Source organism: Mauremys mutica, chromosome 6, assembly GCF_020497125.1.
Source record: "Mauremys mutica isolate MM-2020 ecotype Southern chromosome 6, ASM2049712v1, whole genome shotgun sequence".
Taxonomy (NCBI): Eukaryota; Metazoa; Chordata; order Testudines; family Geoemydidae; genus Mauremys; species Mauremys mutica.
In genome coordinates this window covers 89,549,959-89,565,304 of record NC_059077.1, presented here as the reverse complement: position 1 = coordinate 89,565,304, position 15,346 = coordinate 89,549,959, and the positions used below count along the sequence as shown (strand labels likewise).

Sequence of the window (15,346 nt, the reverse complement as noted above, 5' to 3'; positions counted from 1 at the left end):
TTACTAAAAATACCCATAACTAAATTGTAGCCTTACCCTATATCTGGCCATGACATTCTTACTGAAGGAATATCTCATAGAAAGCCTTCTCAAAACACTCACCACACACCGGGCCAGCTTCCTCCAGGACACAATCAGCTTCCTCCAGAAACCTGGCAACATGAATAGCCTCCCTGAAAACACCTTCCTGGCCACTGTGGATATCATCTCCCTATACACCAGCATCCCTCACAATTACAGTGTCACGGAGTACTCACTCACCACAGGTGGCACTTCCTTCTGGCTGCTCTGGGGAATAGCTCTCTTTCAGGTCCAAGGCCTCCCGTTGTGGTCTCTCCCACGTTGTCCTCTCCCTTGCTCTGTGGGCACTATCTCACTCCAGGAGCAGCAACTTCCTCTTTATATCTTGGTCCTCCAGCCAGTTCACTATGGGTTTTCCTCCTCTGGATATAGTCTCACGGATCCATTGTCCAGGCACTGCCATTCTGTCAGTTGCTGATAGAGGAACCTGAGTCCATCCACCACTCCAGGTTCCAGCCCAATGACCATGCAACACACAGCCAAGGTCTGCTCAATCCCCAACCTTGCTACTCTCTCTGGGATGCTTCCTATTCACTTCCCATAGGCTTTTTTCTTCACCCTTCTCTTTGCAGGGTATGCTCTTCCCTCAGGGCCAGGCTCACATTGGTAAACTCATCCATTTCATCCTCATGCATAACAATTTTACTTCAACAAACACTTTGTCCATGGGAACAGCTATGGGACTAGGATGGCTCCCCAGTATACCAACCTCTTAATGCACCACCTTGAGGAGGAATTTCTGGACAAATGCACCACGAAACATATGATATACCTGACACACATTGATGATATTTTCATCCTCTGGACAGACAACTGAAACTAATTCAGATTTCCACTACAACTTCAACATCCACCACCCATCCATCAAACTCTCTCTAGAACACTCCTGCACCAGCACCAGCTTTTTGGACACTACAATCAGCTGCAACAATGGAATCCTACAGACAGTTATATACAGGTATCCCATGGATCACCACATTTGCCTTCACAAGATCCAGTAACCACCTGAAACACACCAAAAAATCTGTTATCTACAACCAAGCACGCACATCACAGAATATGCTCTGAGGAGGAAGTCTGGGATACACACCTTAACACACTTTCCCAAACAAGGACACTCCACCAGAGAAGTAGATCGTACAATGGAATGAGTCATCCAAATAGCCCAAGAGAACCTGCTTCAATACAGAAATATAACCTTCTCAGGCCGTACACCCCTAGTTGTCACCTACCACCCCACACCCATATAGGGTATCATTAAACAGTTACAACTCATACCTGGTGGGGACCACATCCTGAAAGAAATCTTTCCTAAACTCCCTCTTCTGTCCTTCAAACAATCCCCCCAACTTTACCAAGCTTATCATCAGAAGCAAGCTCCCCAGACCAGGACTCACCAACTTAAAACGGCAGCAGACCCTGCCAGAACAACAGATGCGGGACATAGAAACATATCTCCACTGCTATGATGATCAGGTCCCACCAAAACACACCTTTCAAGATCCCCGGTTACTATACAACCGTATCACAACGCATGGTGTACCTCAGCCAGCGCAATAAATTCCCCCATAACAGCTGTGTGCGTGAAACCAGACAATCACTACGCTCTCAAATGAACTCTCACAAAAAAATGATAAAACACACAATCATCCATGGGCCAATGCTTCCCCAAAACTTTCTCTACAGCTGACCTCTCAGTCCTCATCTTCAAAGGAAAGCTCACAACACTTCCAAAAGACGAGCCTGGGAGCTTTAGTTCATAACTTTGCTAGACACTGAAAGTCATGGTCTTAATAAAGACACTAGATATATGGCTTATTACAAGAATCTGTAACATACTAAAACCCTTTTTCTTGGTCCTATGACTGTAGAGGTGTTAATTGTCCCGTAGAATATGTTTTAACTAAAGTTAAACAATCTGTTCCACCTTGTCTTTAGCTATGTGTTTAAGTACCTTTCCCAAACCTGAAGAAGAGCTCTGCGTGCTCAAGTGTGTTTTTTTCACCACCAGAAGTTGGTGCAATAAAAGATATTCCCACACTCACTTTGTGTCTGTTATTCATGTTGTTTAATAAGCTGTGTTTAATACTCATTGGGTTTAAGATTACAATGTTGTTATACACTCCAGTTTTCCTTCATTTTCAGTTTCATGGCAAAAAATTATTGCAGGCTGAAATATGGTTCAAAAGTAAATATCATCTTTCTCTCCTTCCCCTGCTCTTCCTGTATCACCTTCTTCACATCCACGCTGTGTTTCTTAATGACAAATATTTTTGGTCAACAGTTTGTGACTTTACGAGGGACAGATTTTCTCCTCTTAATATGTGTGTATTGGATAACTAAATAAAAATCTCCTCCTCAATCTTTGGTTTCAAGCAATGTATAAAGAGTGTGGTGGAGGGAGGACAGCTAAACATATATGATTTTACATATGTATATTTATGTTTATCATAGCCATGAAACACTGGGTGATTGGTTGAAGCTTCCTTTTGAAATGTATAGTATAGTTAAATTCACTGTTCATTTGTGGAAACCTTTGTCCAGCAGCCTAGCACTTACACAGTTGGCCAAAGCGCACGTGCGCAGTAATGAGTCTACACAATGTGAAGTGCAGGTAGGATGGCTGAGGACAAGTGAAGTGGTTTGCCTCCCACGTGATTCCTCATCAACTTGTGTCTTTTGCAGCTTACTTCTGAACAAAACCTGTGTCATGGGATTTCTTTGCATATCTTTTCAGGTACAACAAAATCAGAGGATCGGGCTGCTCTGCTGAAGAAGTTCAATGAGCCTGGGTCACAGTACTTTATCTTCTTGTTGAGCACAAGAGCGGGAGGCCTGGGCCTGAATCTTCAAGCTGCTGACACTGTCATTATCTTTGACAGTGATTGGAATCCTCACCAGGTTATTTTTATTTACTTATCAATGATGCAGTGTACAAAGAGAATTGGAAATGCTTTGGGGGCTTCCTGATTTAATTTGGGAAATTTTATAGTGAAACAAATTGGCTCTGTACCTCCAAGTGCCACTTTGGTAAAGAATCAGTCACCAAACAACTTCTTGTAAATAATGAGTTGTTTTAAAGCAGTAAAGTGATATGGTTTTTTCCATCTGCCATGGAGCCCCCTCCTCCCCCCATGCCAGAGCTCTGTGGATTCTGTCTCCTACTCCCACAGTGTAGCTATCCTCATCCTCTTACTCAGGGAGCTAGTAAATTGTTCCCTTTGGAGCATATGAATCCTGGTCTTTTAAACAACTAGAAGTGTGGCAGTAGAATAGTACAAGGCATTCTCTCTCTCAAGAGGCTAATTGCAATACTTCCACAGCAATTTTGCAGTTTCATAATAAGGGTGGTGTGAAAGAGTCCTCTTATGTTTTCCTCCCAGATGGCGGGAGACTCTGGTCATGCCCAGTTATTTACTCCGGGTGGCTTATACACAGGCCCCAGTTCCTTATTTCTTGCAAGGGAGACCCTTCCCTTTGTGGACCTTCTTAAGTCCCTTCTCATAGGGAATCAAAAGGAAAGTTAAATGTCCAGCACACCGGAGAATAACTTCTTCCCAGAGCCCCTCAAAGGGGAAAAAAGGCCAGCAGTACCTTCTTACTTCAGAGGCCATCTGCATAGCAGTTTTTGAGAAGTCATTCTGGCTGGGCTGCTGAATCAGGCTCACTCTGTCAGGCTTTCTCTGGGAGTTCACCGCACTCCCCGTAGGGTCGGGGTGGAGATCTCCTTCTGGATGGGAGTTTTCCCATGGCTCCAGGAGTAGCTCCAGCAGTCTCCTGCTCAGGCTGATCTCTCTCCCCAGTTGACTGCAGTTTCCTCCTTTTTAAAGTCCGCCTCCCTACCATACACGATTGATGGGGCCAGAGCGGTGGGACTGGCCCTGTGTGCAGGGCCTATCTGGCACCTTCCTCATCAGGGTGGGGTTTATACACCCTGTCATGGGTGGCCATAGTAACTAGAGATGGGTAGTAGTGAGTACAGATAGAGGATGTTCAAACTAATACCTCGTGCTAGCCAAAAAAGCAAGTAGAAGCAAGTGTGTTCTGTGCTTGTCTCTTAGTGACACATTTTTTTAAAGTAGAGCTTGTATATGAATGGAATCGCAAGCCTATATTTATACTTTCATAACATGTACAGTTAGCTAGTCAAGTGCCCCATGCAGAACTAAATGGAGGGATTCCTTGAGAGAGGCTGAAAAGATTTTGTTTATTTAAAACTTTAAAACAACACTGTCACAAAATCAGGATGATCAGAGACCTCAAGATCCTGAATAGGAACTTGGAACAATTCACAGCTTGTGTGTGTTGGTTTGGAGAAGGGGTCTCAAACTCAGTTTACCTTAGGGCCAGTGCCAGTCCTCAAATCCTCCCAGCGGGCCAGTAATGTCACTGAAGATGGTGTTCAGAAAAGAAAACGTTTATATTGTATTTTTTATTTTGAATTTCTTATAAATAATAAAACTGTCATACAACTTTATACAATTCTTTGCCTGCCAGAGAGTTTTTAATGTTTGCCAGACACCTGGCAACACTTCCGTTCTGTCAGTTTGTTGATGTTTGGCCTCAGTGACTGAGCAGTTGAAACCTTCAGAATTGCAGCCAGGTGTACATCAAATAGTTGTGTTCAGTGTTTTGACCTGTTTGTATTCATTGTGGAAAAAAGTGATGCTGCCTCCTTGGCAGACTCTGCCCAGCGACTAGTGTCTCTGTCCCTCTCCCCCAGCTAGTGGGAGCTGCTGGGGGCGGTGCCTGCAGCAGACACTGCCGGCAGCATGTCTGCATGGTAGGGTGACCAGACAGCAAGTGTGAAAAATCGGGGCAGAGGTTAGGGGTAATAGGTGCTTATATAAGACAAATCCCCAAATATCAGGACTGTCCCTATAAAATCGGGACATCTGGTCACCCTACTGCATGTGTCTCTCCTCCGTGGACCGCACTGGGGTGGTTCTCGAGCTGCACATGGCCCGCGGGCTGGGACTTTGAGACCCCTGGTTTGGGGTTTCTGAAAGCAACGCAAAATGTACTGTATTCTGGTTTCACATTTCCATTGAGTTATTTGTGTGACATTTATAGTACAGATCACTGTATGTGCAGCAACCAGGTAGCAATATGTGCAAACGGTAAATATTATTTTGCTGGAGTGCCAAGTAAACAAACTGCTAAATTGTGAAGTAGCATTCAATTTCTGTTTTTCTCTTGGGGATAGAAGCAATATGTTAACTTTAATGAGGCATGTGCTAAAAGGAAGATACTAATAATATTTGTTAGAGCCAGGCATAGCACTTGTAGGAATGGAAGCTTCCACTGTCCTCTTTTTAACATCCTCTGTCTGTAAATGAATTGCGTGAATGTGTTCATACTGTGACTTTATGTTCACTTTTATCTGCTGCTGGCTGCAAATATGCCTTTAATTCAAAACATTCTATTAATTGTAAAGTGCCCAGAGCAAAAAATGCCTAGGCAGGGCTTTGTGCTTGCAATCCCAAACATCTGGATTGAAACAGGCTGGTTTTAAAAAAAAAACTTTTAATCTTTATTTTAAGAGGCCTAGCTCATGTAAAAAACCACTACATTGTGATAGTACAGTGCTTGCACTTTTAGATTAACTGCCCTCCATTAGTACTGTTTGTATCTGACTCCGCTGTAGTAAGATTATGACTTCTGGAAAGCTGATAGGATTGCAGTATCTTAATAGAGTTCTAAATAAATAAAATTAACCTCAAGCCTTGACCTGCTGTTTTCTCTCGGGGACTGGGACTAGTGAGTAGAGCTGCCAATCAAAAGGCTGCTTTAGTTTTTAGTAGACATTTGTCAGCATCTCTAATCTGAGACCATGAAATTCATGTCACTTGAGTCCAAATTTAGACAATTTGAACCCACATTTCCAAAAGCAAAAGACTGGTGGCCTAAGCCACCACACTACTTTGGTCATCACTGTGTTTGTTTACTAGTGCCCATATTATTGTCTCAGCAATATTCTCTCTCTAAGATAGAACATTCCTGCCTGGATTTCACACTCTCACCCTTCTGCACTCATTTTTGCACCCAAAATTTGGGGCAGGTAGAGCGTTGTTCAGTTCAGGATTTTGGTTCAGACCCATTTCTACTAATGTATTTTATTCTCATAGACATTTTTAAAGATAGTAGTTTTCTCTGACAAGACAGCTCGTTTGCATAGCAGACAGAGGCATTGTATATAACACAGTGTATTTTTCTCAAACAGGATTTGCAGGCACAAGACAGAGCTCACCGAATAGGTCAGCAGAATGAGGTTCGAGTTCTGAGGCTGTGCACTGTTAACAGTGTGGAGGAGAAGATACTTGCTGCTGCCAAGTATAAACTGAATGTGGATCAGAAAGTTATTCAGGCCGGCATGTTTGATCAAAAATCTTCAAGCCATGAACGGAGGGCTTTTCTACAGGCTATATTGGAACATGAGGAAGAAAATGAGGTACTGTACTTGGAATTTTGTTTAAGTACTCAAAAGAGGGGAGAGGTTGTTTTCAAAGTAAATTGGCTAGAATGTAAGAATATGAAGCATATTCAAAGAAACCAGGCCCAGTTTGCGAATTTGGCTTCCAAGTGCTGCATTTGGGTGGTCAAATTATCACATGGGTACCTATAATGCTAATCAGAGCACTTCAGTTCAGAATTAGATTGTAACTTACATTCCTTCCCCTCCTTCATGAAGATAGAGAAGTAGACATCCTATAACTATAGGCTACGCTTTTCAAATGTAGGTGTCTAAGGTGTCCATAGTTAAGTGCCTAAATAGCCTAATTTTCAAAAGTGCTGAGAACCAACAGCTTTTCATGTTCATGAATACAGGACCCTGCCTCTGCCCATAGCTGCTTCTGTTTTCTGTGTTCCTGAACAGAAGTAACAAACCCTACCTTCATGTGTTCCCAGGGTGAGCCAGCAGAATAGCTCTCCTCCTTTCTGCAGGACGCTAGAGTGTGATACTTTGTCACATTGAAGCTTCCATATTCCAGAGCATTTTGTAAATTTCCTTGTCAGCATTGCCTCCACAAGGGCCAATGGGTTGCCACAAAAAGCTTCCACAACTTTACTTTTAATTGATAGAAGTGTAATAATAAATTAGAAGAAAGTTGCCTCTGCTCCCACCCCATACCCTTTTGAATTGTGGCAACAAAGTGGAGGAAACCTTATTCCGCCCTTCCCTATAAGTAGGTTAGTAACCACTGCGCACACTAACAGAACTCTGTACAAATACTAGATCCGTGACACTTTTTGAAATAATTCCATTCTGCAGTGACTTCTTCACCACCAAAAAACAATAACAACCTCCTACATGGTCAGAGACTGTAGAGCTCTGAAAGCCTAAACTGTCCCTTTAAATATTCTTACTAGCTTCTGAGTATGGGTTGTACTTGAGTAAAGAGCATCTCCTATAGTCTTTACTTTCATTAACATGCAAGTATGGTTCTCCAGGAGGCCTCATGTTTTCTCAAAGGTCAGGGAAATTACTTCTTGAATAATTAGACTTTGTTTAATAAACTGTTATCAATGGTACATTGATTATATACCACTTGGAAAAAGCTAGTATGTCATTAAGCGGGAGTGGTTTTGTGGGGGTTGTCAGCAAACTGATTACATAACAGATGTGAAAGGAGTTGCACACAATGACGTTGTTTTGATTAATAATCTTTTGTTTTCTTTTTTAACTCAACAGTGGTTTAACTCAACAGTGGTTTAACTCACAGTGAAGTAACAATATAGTAGTCACCCAGTCAATAGCATCCACCAAAGACGCTAAAACTAATATGAGTAGAGTAGATTGAAATCAATAGAAATCTTATAGTAGGGGTTTGGGTTTGGCTGCATAGCTGGCATTCCTGGATATGCTTCCTTTGACAGATGACCCTTGGAGCAACCAATTACATAAAAATCGCCTTCTTATTCATTAAGCACAGTTGTGTACATCTTTGTTCTAGGGTTGCTTGCAGTATCTCTGAGTCATTTTTTAAAATAACTAATTAATACTAGAAAATTACCGTCAACAATATCTTATTTTAAAAATGATCTACCTAATATGTTATTGTGTGAAGATACTATATATCATCTGTGTTTGCTACACTTACTTCCTTTTACTAACAGAAATTCTAGTAACTAGTAATCCACCACTGTTCAGATTACTGTCCATAATGAGTCTAATTCTAAAGTCCTTATTAATTCTGAAATTTGAGACAAAAGTCAGTACGAGTTTTGTGTGTGTGTGTGTGCGCGTTAGCTTTTTAACCATCCCACAATACATACATTTTCTCATTATGATAACCTCTTGCATGTCATGTAACAGCAACTATTAACACATACCTGCAACTGTTTATAATATTACTCAAAAAGCGGGTAAGCTTAATAGTAAAATTGAGGTTTGTAAAGTACTGTGGTAGGAAACCAGGTCTGATAGCACGGAGGCTAGAACTTCTTGGGCTCTGCTTATGTTGTGTTATAGACAGTATCGTGAGATGAATAAAGTCAGTCTTGCTGTGAGGTTGTATTCAGTTTCAGTCTTTACTGGTGTGTAATTTACTGTTTGAACCAATTGATCTAAAGCCAAAAGAGAGATGAAATTGTAAAGAAGTTCATTCACAAGACTATGCTTGGCTAGGTTATAGTTTTGATGGATTTTTTTAAATAATCTAGTTTATTGATGATGTAGTTACAGATATGAAGATTGCAAATGTGTTTCTAGAGTATTTTGTTGAGTTGTCTATAATCTTTAGAACATAACTGGGTAACCTGAAATCTTTATCAGAATTGCTCATTGACCACTCATGCCAAAGACTTCCCTCAAGTGAATTTTGTAAGATTGTCCAACCTTCCCCTTTCTTAGGCTTTTTCTTGCTGCCTATGAATAAAAATCAGAGGGATAAAAATTGAATTGCAATTTCAGTTGAAATTATTTTTGTAGTGGATGTAATCTCACAAAATATTGTTTGGGCCCAGCACAATATCATTATGTTACGATTTGGCTTATGCAATGAGTTTGTCTTGCAGGATAAACTTTTAAAGGCTGCAACCATAGGAGGAAGGAGGCTGGAAAACAGTCATGTTCAGTTAGATAACTGCTATAGCAGTTGTCCATACAGACTTAAACTTAATGTGACTGTAGCCAAACATCTGATACATATGGGGGCATATCCTCAGCTGGTGTAAACTGTCATAGCTTCGTTAGCTTCAATAGAGCTATGACAATTTATACCAGCTGAGCATCTGCCTCATGGACTCTTTTTTTGCAAACTTACCTCCAAATATTCTTTTTGTTTTGTTTTGTTCTAAATTATTATTCCTTTTCTGTAAAGAAGTTCTGGTTGGTTCTGATTTTATTAATAATCACTTTGACTAGGGAACCTGCAGCTGTTAGGCATTAGTACTAAAAGAGTGAGGTACACACCAGCTGCCCAGTCCCTCAGGGATAAGAGTCTGGCACATAAACAGAAATCTTAGACAAATGCAGTTAGCGTGCATACACACTGTAAAATGTGCCAGCAAGCTTTAGAAAAAGAACTGAATGAGAAGTAGTTACCTGAGTCCATAATGAAGATATGTATGTTATCATAATGAAAAAAATACTTGTTTTAATTGAATGAATAGTTCAGATGAATTCACAATTAATAAAGAAGGTGGAGTAGGGGGCAGAACAGTAAATTGTCTTTCCCTGTATTAACATAATTAAGAAGGAAAATGATAATCTGATGTAACAAAGTATAGTCTGTCCCTTTTAAAGAATAAGAGGGTCAGGTCTAATCCATCCTATTCCATGACATGGCCCCTGTAAGGAATAGGTGTTTAAGGGAGCAACAGACAAGCTGTTGAATGGTGGTTAGGTGGTGATCAAGGAGCTACCTCCTGGACATGATAAAAACCCCGCTGGTAGTTGACTCTGGGGGAGAGAGAAGAGAGGCTCCATGAAGCAGAGCTGGAACCTGGGTACTGTGGGCTGGGGAAGCTGGCTTGAAACACTGTACAGCCCCAGAAGGGATATTTTAATGAGGGAGGAGGGTTTGGGCCCCAGGGGTCAAAGGAAACTGTATATTTATAAAGTCTCAGTGAATCGGACCCTAGGAAAGGAAATACTAGTTTAAACGCTTTTGGCTGCGAACAAGTAATTTGGGAACAGCAAGAGGAGACTGAGGTTGCCATGCCTGCAGGGCTATGCTGTGCTATGAGAAGGCATGCTCAGTGGATGCCGTCCTGCCACACTGTTACTGTAATATCTGGAAAATGTACAGGGAATGGATGTTTTAATAAGAGCCCAAACTACAGTCCAATACTTAACAGTAGTGGTTGTGTAAGTACTTAGAACAGTGGTTTTCAACCTGTGGTCAGCGGATCCCCGGGGGTCCGCAGACTATCTCTAAGGTGTCTGTGAAAGGTGACTTTTATGAAAATAAAGTTTTATATCCCAGAAAAGACATTCCATTTTTCTAATCAATCAAAAGTACCGGTATGTGAATACCCCCACCTACAGGTCAAAACTCAGAAGTGTTGTCATTACCATAGAAGCCCACAGTGTAGTGCCCTTTCTCATGCTGTGTCAAACACTATGCCAGGCATGCGCAACATATATAGTTAAATTCTGTCGAGTCAGTTTTCAGTCTGAGACTTCTATGGTAGGGGCTGTGGACCACAGGTTGAATTTCCAAAGGGTCTGCACCTCCAGCTGAAATTTCTTTAGGGGTCCACAAATGAAAAAAGATTGAAAACCACTGATTTAGAAAATAACATTTGGGTAGGACATCGACTTTAACTTTTTCTCTTTTTAGTCTGGTACTGAATGTTTCCTTATGAATACAAATCTCAGACCCCCCCAAAGTCAATATCATGGCATAATGAATTGGCTTACGTCATAACAAGTGTTAAACTTCCTGCATTTCTCAGTCAGTGTGTAATAATCTTTTTAAAATATTGACCTTAACTATATTTAATCAAATTTTCACAAGGACCGTTCCCAAAATGCTACCATAGAATATATTGAGCAAACATAAGGTTGTATCATTAGACACTCAAAAGTCAGGAAATGCTGAAGTTTATGTACACAACTTAAATTCTGCCACTTGTGCATATTCACATAAGTACAGACTTGAATTATATGATCACACACTGTTTCTCAAATTTTACTACATATATTCATACAACAACTTCCATGGTCTGAAATACATTAAACTCAGTGGCACTCCTCCCAGGCATAAAATTACACACAGTGTTGGCAAGACTGGGGCCTAGCTGAGATGTAGTCTGGGAATTCCTAGCAATAGGTCATTGAAAATCTTATCCTTGGAAAACTTCCACCAAAATGTAGCATATGTTGTTTAAGTACCATTTACTGTATACTTCTCTTATAAATCACTTTCATGGATTCTCTTTCTGTCATACACAGAATCTACCTAAACCATCTTGTAGTTCTGTATATCTGTAGACATTGGGGGGGAAGAGGGGAGGGGGAGGACTACAATTAAATTAAACAAAACTTTGAGAAATAGTATGTCATTGTAGAATTCAAAACTATTGTAACATATACACATGGAAGCAGAGTTAAGGTTTGTCTTTGGTCGATCCTGAGTTTTTGAGTGCTTAACTATGCAACTTTATAGTTATCTTAACATAAGGCTTTGTTTGTGTGTATGGTTTGGGTTTTTTGTTTTGTGATTTTTCTTTTTCCAACTCTCAAACCTCTCTTCTCTCCCCCTTCCTCTGCCACCCAAATTGCTCAGACTTTGCACTAACAGTTCCCTTTGTGCAGAGAATAAGCATGGAGAACTTCAGACCAAACGATGAAAGTTTTGGAAAGTTATGAGTGACTAAAACTGAGCTGAGAATGGAAGCTACTGGGCAACATGCACTGCACTGGTCACCATATCTCCCATTGTAACTACCTGGAAACATTTAATTAAAAAAAGACAATCTATTTCCTATTTCAGCTGAGACTGCCCAAAAAAAAAAAAGACTTATATAGATGATAGTTAACACCAGAACCATTTTGTCTTGCAGATATGGATTTGAAGACTTAATAAAATGCAAATACCAAGTAATTTCTTAATGTATATGAGTGACCTAATTCATATTCCCAGAGCTAAGCACACAGCATCTATATGTGGGACCCTTTCTCAGTTGCAGTAGTAGCACTGTGCTCCATGTGTGTGGTAATTTTCTATAAATGGTATCCCTAAATTTACCACCACAGCTATTTTGTATTTTAATTGCCCTTCACTTCTGTGGTCCTATTCAGTACAGTGTAGGGCTCACATCACTGCTGATTTAAAGAAGATAAATTTGAGGGATGTGGATATATTATGGCAGAAGGGATGCATTTATTGCATCTTAACACTTCCTTGCTTATGGAGGTAGTTTCCATGGGCAGTGGTGCTTTTAGGTTCCTATTTTGTGCCTAGAACAGGGGTCATCAACCTTCAGCATGCGGCCCATCAGGGTAATCTGCTGGGGGAGCGTGAGACATTTTGTCTATGTTGATCATCTGCAGGCACGTGCCCTGCCCTTCCTCCCCCCCCCCCAGCTCCCAGTGGCTGCAGTTTGCCGTTCCCGGCCAGCGGGAGCTGCAGGAAGTGTCTTAAAGCTGTTTAAGGTCACAGATCGGAATCAAACAGTATTTCATAGCTTCATTTTCCAATCTGTGACATTGTAGGCAAAACTAACATTCAATACAAGTGTGTTTATCTATGCTAGTGTCCTTGTTCTGGATGTTGCAGATGGAAACTGTGACTGGAAGGGTTGTTGCTAAATGTGCAATTTTTGATAGCAATGCCATTGGATTAAATACTGGCATTTCCAAGGTCCGGAAAGGAAACTGAACCTGCTTCCTGTTGAAGGAACTCTGCAGTTGTTACCAGCTCAGTCATGAAAGTGCATAAGGTGTAAACATACTTTTTTATTTTATTTTTAAACATACCACTTTTGAAAGCTACCATGTTGAAAGCTCTTGAGAATGACGTCGTTTCTTTGGAGAACAGGTATAGCAGGGGAAGCGCAAGCTTCATTCACAGTGTTCTGCGAATGTTCTACCAGTTTGACTCTGAGGAGCCATCTTCATCTGTAAGAGGGTAGTTTGGGCTCCAAGCCTGTTCAGTCTGTGGCCTCTCCTCTGAGACTGCTATTAAGGTTGCCAGTTCTGATGTGGAGACTTGTCAGCCAGTAAGTGGACTTAGAACACCAACACCTTTCACAACAATAAATACATTTAGAGAGAGAACTGAGCACTGTAGAGCCTGATCATGCTGAAAGTGGATGTTGTGACTGTACAGAAGTAGAACGTGTTGAATGGAATACTAGATTCTAGATTTATTTTACCACTGAACAGTGTTTGGGTTTGTATGTTTCTATAAAGGAACTTCTTTGTCAAGTAGCAGAAGGCAAAACTTTAAGTTAGAACTTGTGATGGGGCATTGGATTAAAGAAATAAAGCTTGGCCAGTTCCTTTTTCTGTGATTAGCAATACTGTTGTGTTAGGATTCTCCTCCTTCAGCCTTGCTAAGGCAGCAAAGAGAGCATGGGAGAGAAGTGACATCTCTGGGGAGTCCATGAAGAGAATATTGTACATTAGCAAAAGGGAAATATGTACATTAACTGAAAAAACAAGCTGTGCCTGTGACCCAGGAAAACCACAAACCAAAATTTCCTGGTTGCACGTTTGCTCATTTCTTCATACTACACTTATGAAGGTGGTAATAAGTCCCACTTGCGTCTTTAATGAAGTCAAGCCTCGGTTTCCTCAGAGTGGCCTATCAGCTAGAGGCTTTCAGTTTTAGTTTTAATTTGAGTGTTTCCCATGTGTCATCCTTGGGGAGAAGGAAGGTCACGGCAGCGCTGACCTGGTAAGAACAGATGCGTCAGAGCAGCCACTGCTTTGCATGTCCATAAATCTTTTTCTCTCTGTCACTAGGAAGAAGATGAAGTTCCTGATGATGAGACTCTGAATCAGATGATTGCGCGACGTGAAGAGGAATTTGATCTCTTCATGGTAAGGGCACTCTGACAATAAGTAGTACAGCTTCTTCCGTAGTCCTTTCCTGTTAACACTTTCTTGCTAGAGCTGCTACTCTCTTGGGATTCAAACTATAGAATGGTATTTTGAGAGAGGGAGGAGCATTTACTTATTTTGCTCCCTATTTGAAAGAGAATGTAATCTCCATTGAAAAGGGAGCAGCTTCACTGGATGACTAAAAAGGGGTAAGTCCTGAAGAGTGGTAAGGTGAAGTAGTGTCCACTGCATTCTAACTCACACACTATAGGGAAAAGAGGATTCAGAGTTGCCTTGGAAGAATTCAGACAGTGCATATCAGCTTGTCACTATTTCTGGCTCTGATTTTTTGACATTATTGATTTTTAAATGGCTCTACTCATGCTGTGGTCTACTGGGTTTCTGCCAGGGGCAAATACAATAGTTTAACCAGTGGTATGTTAGGAGCTTATGGTGGTGCTCTTTTCTTCTATCATTAGTTGGGGTTGCCACAGAGTGATGTCAAGGGTCCAGTTTGCCTTGTCTGCACTGAGAAAGTTTAGCAATTCTTTAAGCAGGACTAGATAATACAGAGGTACAAATGCCAGCATCTGGTCTACATTAGCACTTCCATCATCGTTAGTAGCAGGGAAGCTGTGCTGCTGGGAGAATTGCTAAGAAGTCTGCCTAAGCACAGCTATTGGATTTGCCATTTTGTGAGCATCCAAGGCAGGGATTGCTGAAGGGAGCCTCCACACCTTCACACGCAAGGGCCTATCACAATCCTAGACCCTGTGTTCATGCAGCCCCTGGAGCACACACCCAAAAGGGGGAAGTGTGGAGGTGGAATCATTGCACTCTGCCCCGCCTGTACTGGGGGAGCGAGCAGGCCACTGCATTTTCTAAGATGATGACAGACAGAGAGACACATATCCGGAAAGCTGGGAGGGACTGTAGTAGCTTGAGAGACAATCCCTGGGGTAGTACAGCTGCACACCACCTCTTGCTCAGGGATGTGCCTTAAAGCAATGTACAAAGTGTGAATTGTCACTTGTACCAAACTTCAGATGGCAGAGGCAACATTTCCCCCATGTGGCAATGCATCATATTGCTATTAAACTGCCAGCCCAGCCCTGCTATGCTCTACTGAACGTTGCCTGAGGGTATGGCTACACTTGAGAGTTGCAGCGCTGGGAGTTACAGCGCTGGTCGTACAGCTGTGTAGGGAAAGCGCTGGTGTGTGGCCACACTCACAGCTACCAGCGCTGCAGTGTGGCCACATTTGCAGTG

The 15,346-nt window shown here is 41.5% G+C and overlaps 1 protein-coding gene across 4 annotated transcripts in view; it reads left to right on the top strand.

The window, feature by feature from the left end:
- Positions 1–15,346, top strand: part of SMARCA2 (SWI/SNF related, matrix associated, actin dependent regulator of chromatin, subfamily a, member 2) — a 174,398-nt gene that overhangs the window by 99,549 nt on the left and 59,503 nt on the right. For all 4 annotated transcript variants that reach the window (XM_045020794.1, XM_045020795.1, XM_045020793.1 and 1 more), the window contains 3 exons: positions 2,819–2,982; positions 6,305–6,532; positions 14,000–14,077. In XM_045020794.1, the coding sequence (XP_044876729.1) occupies positions 2,819–2,982; positions 6,305–6,532; positions 14,000–14,077 (470 nt within the window). The remainder of the gene's footprint in view (positions 1–2,818; positions 2,983–6,304; positions 6,533–13,999; positions 14,078–15,346) is intronic.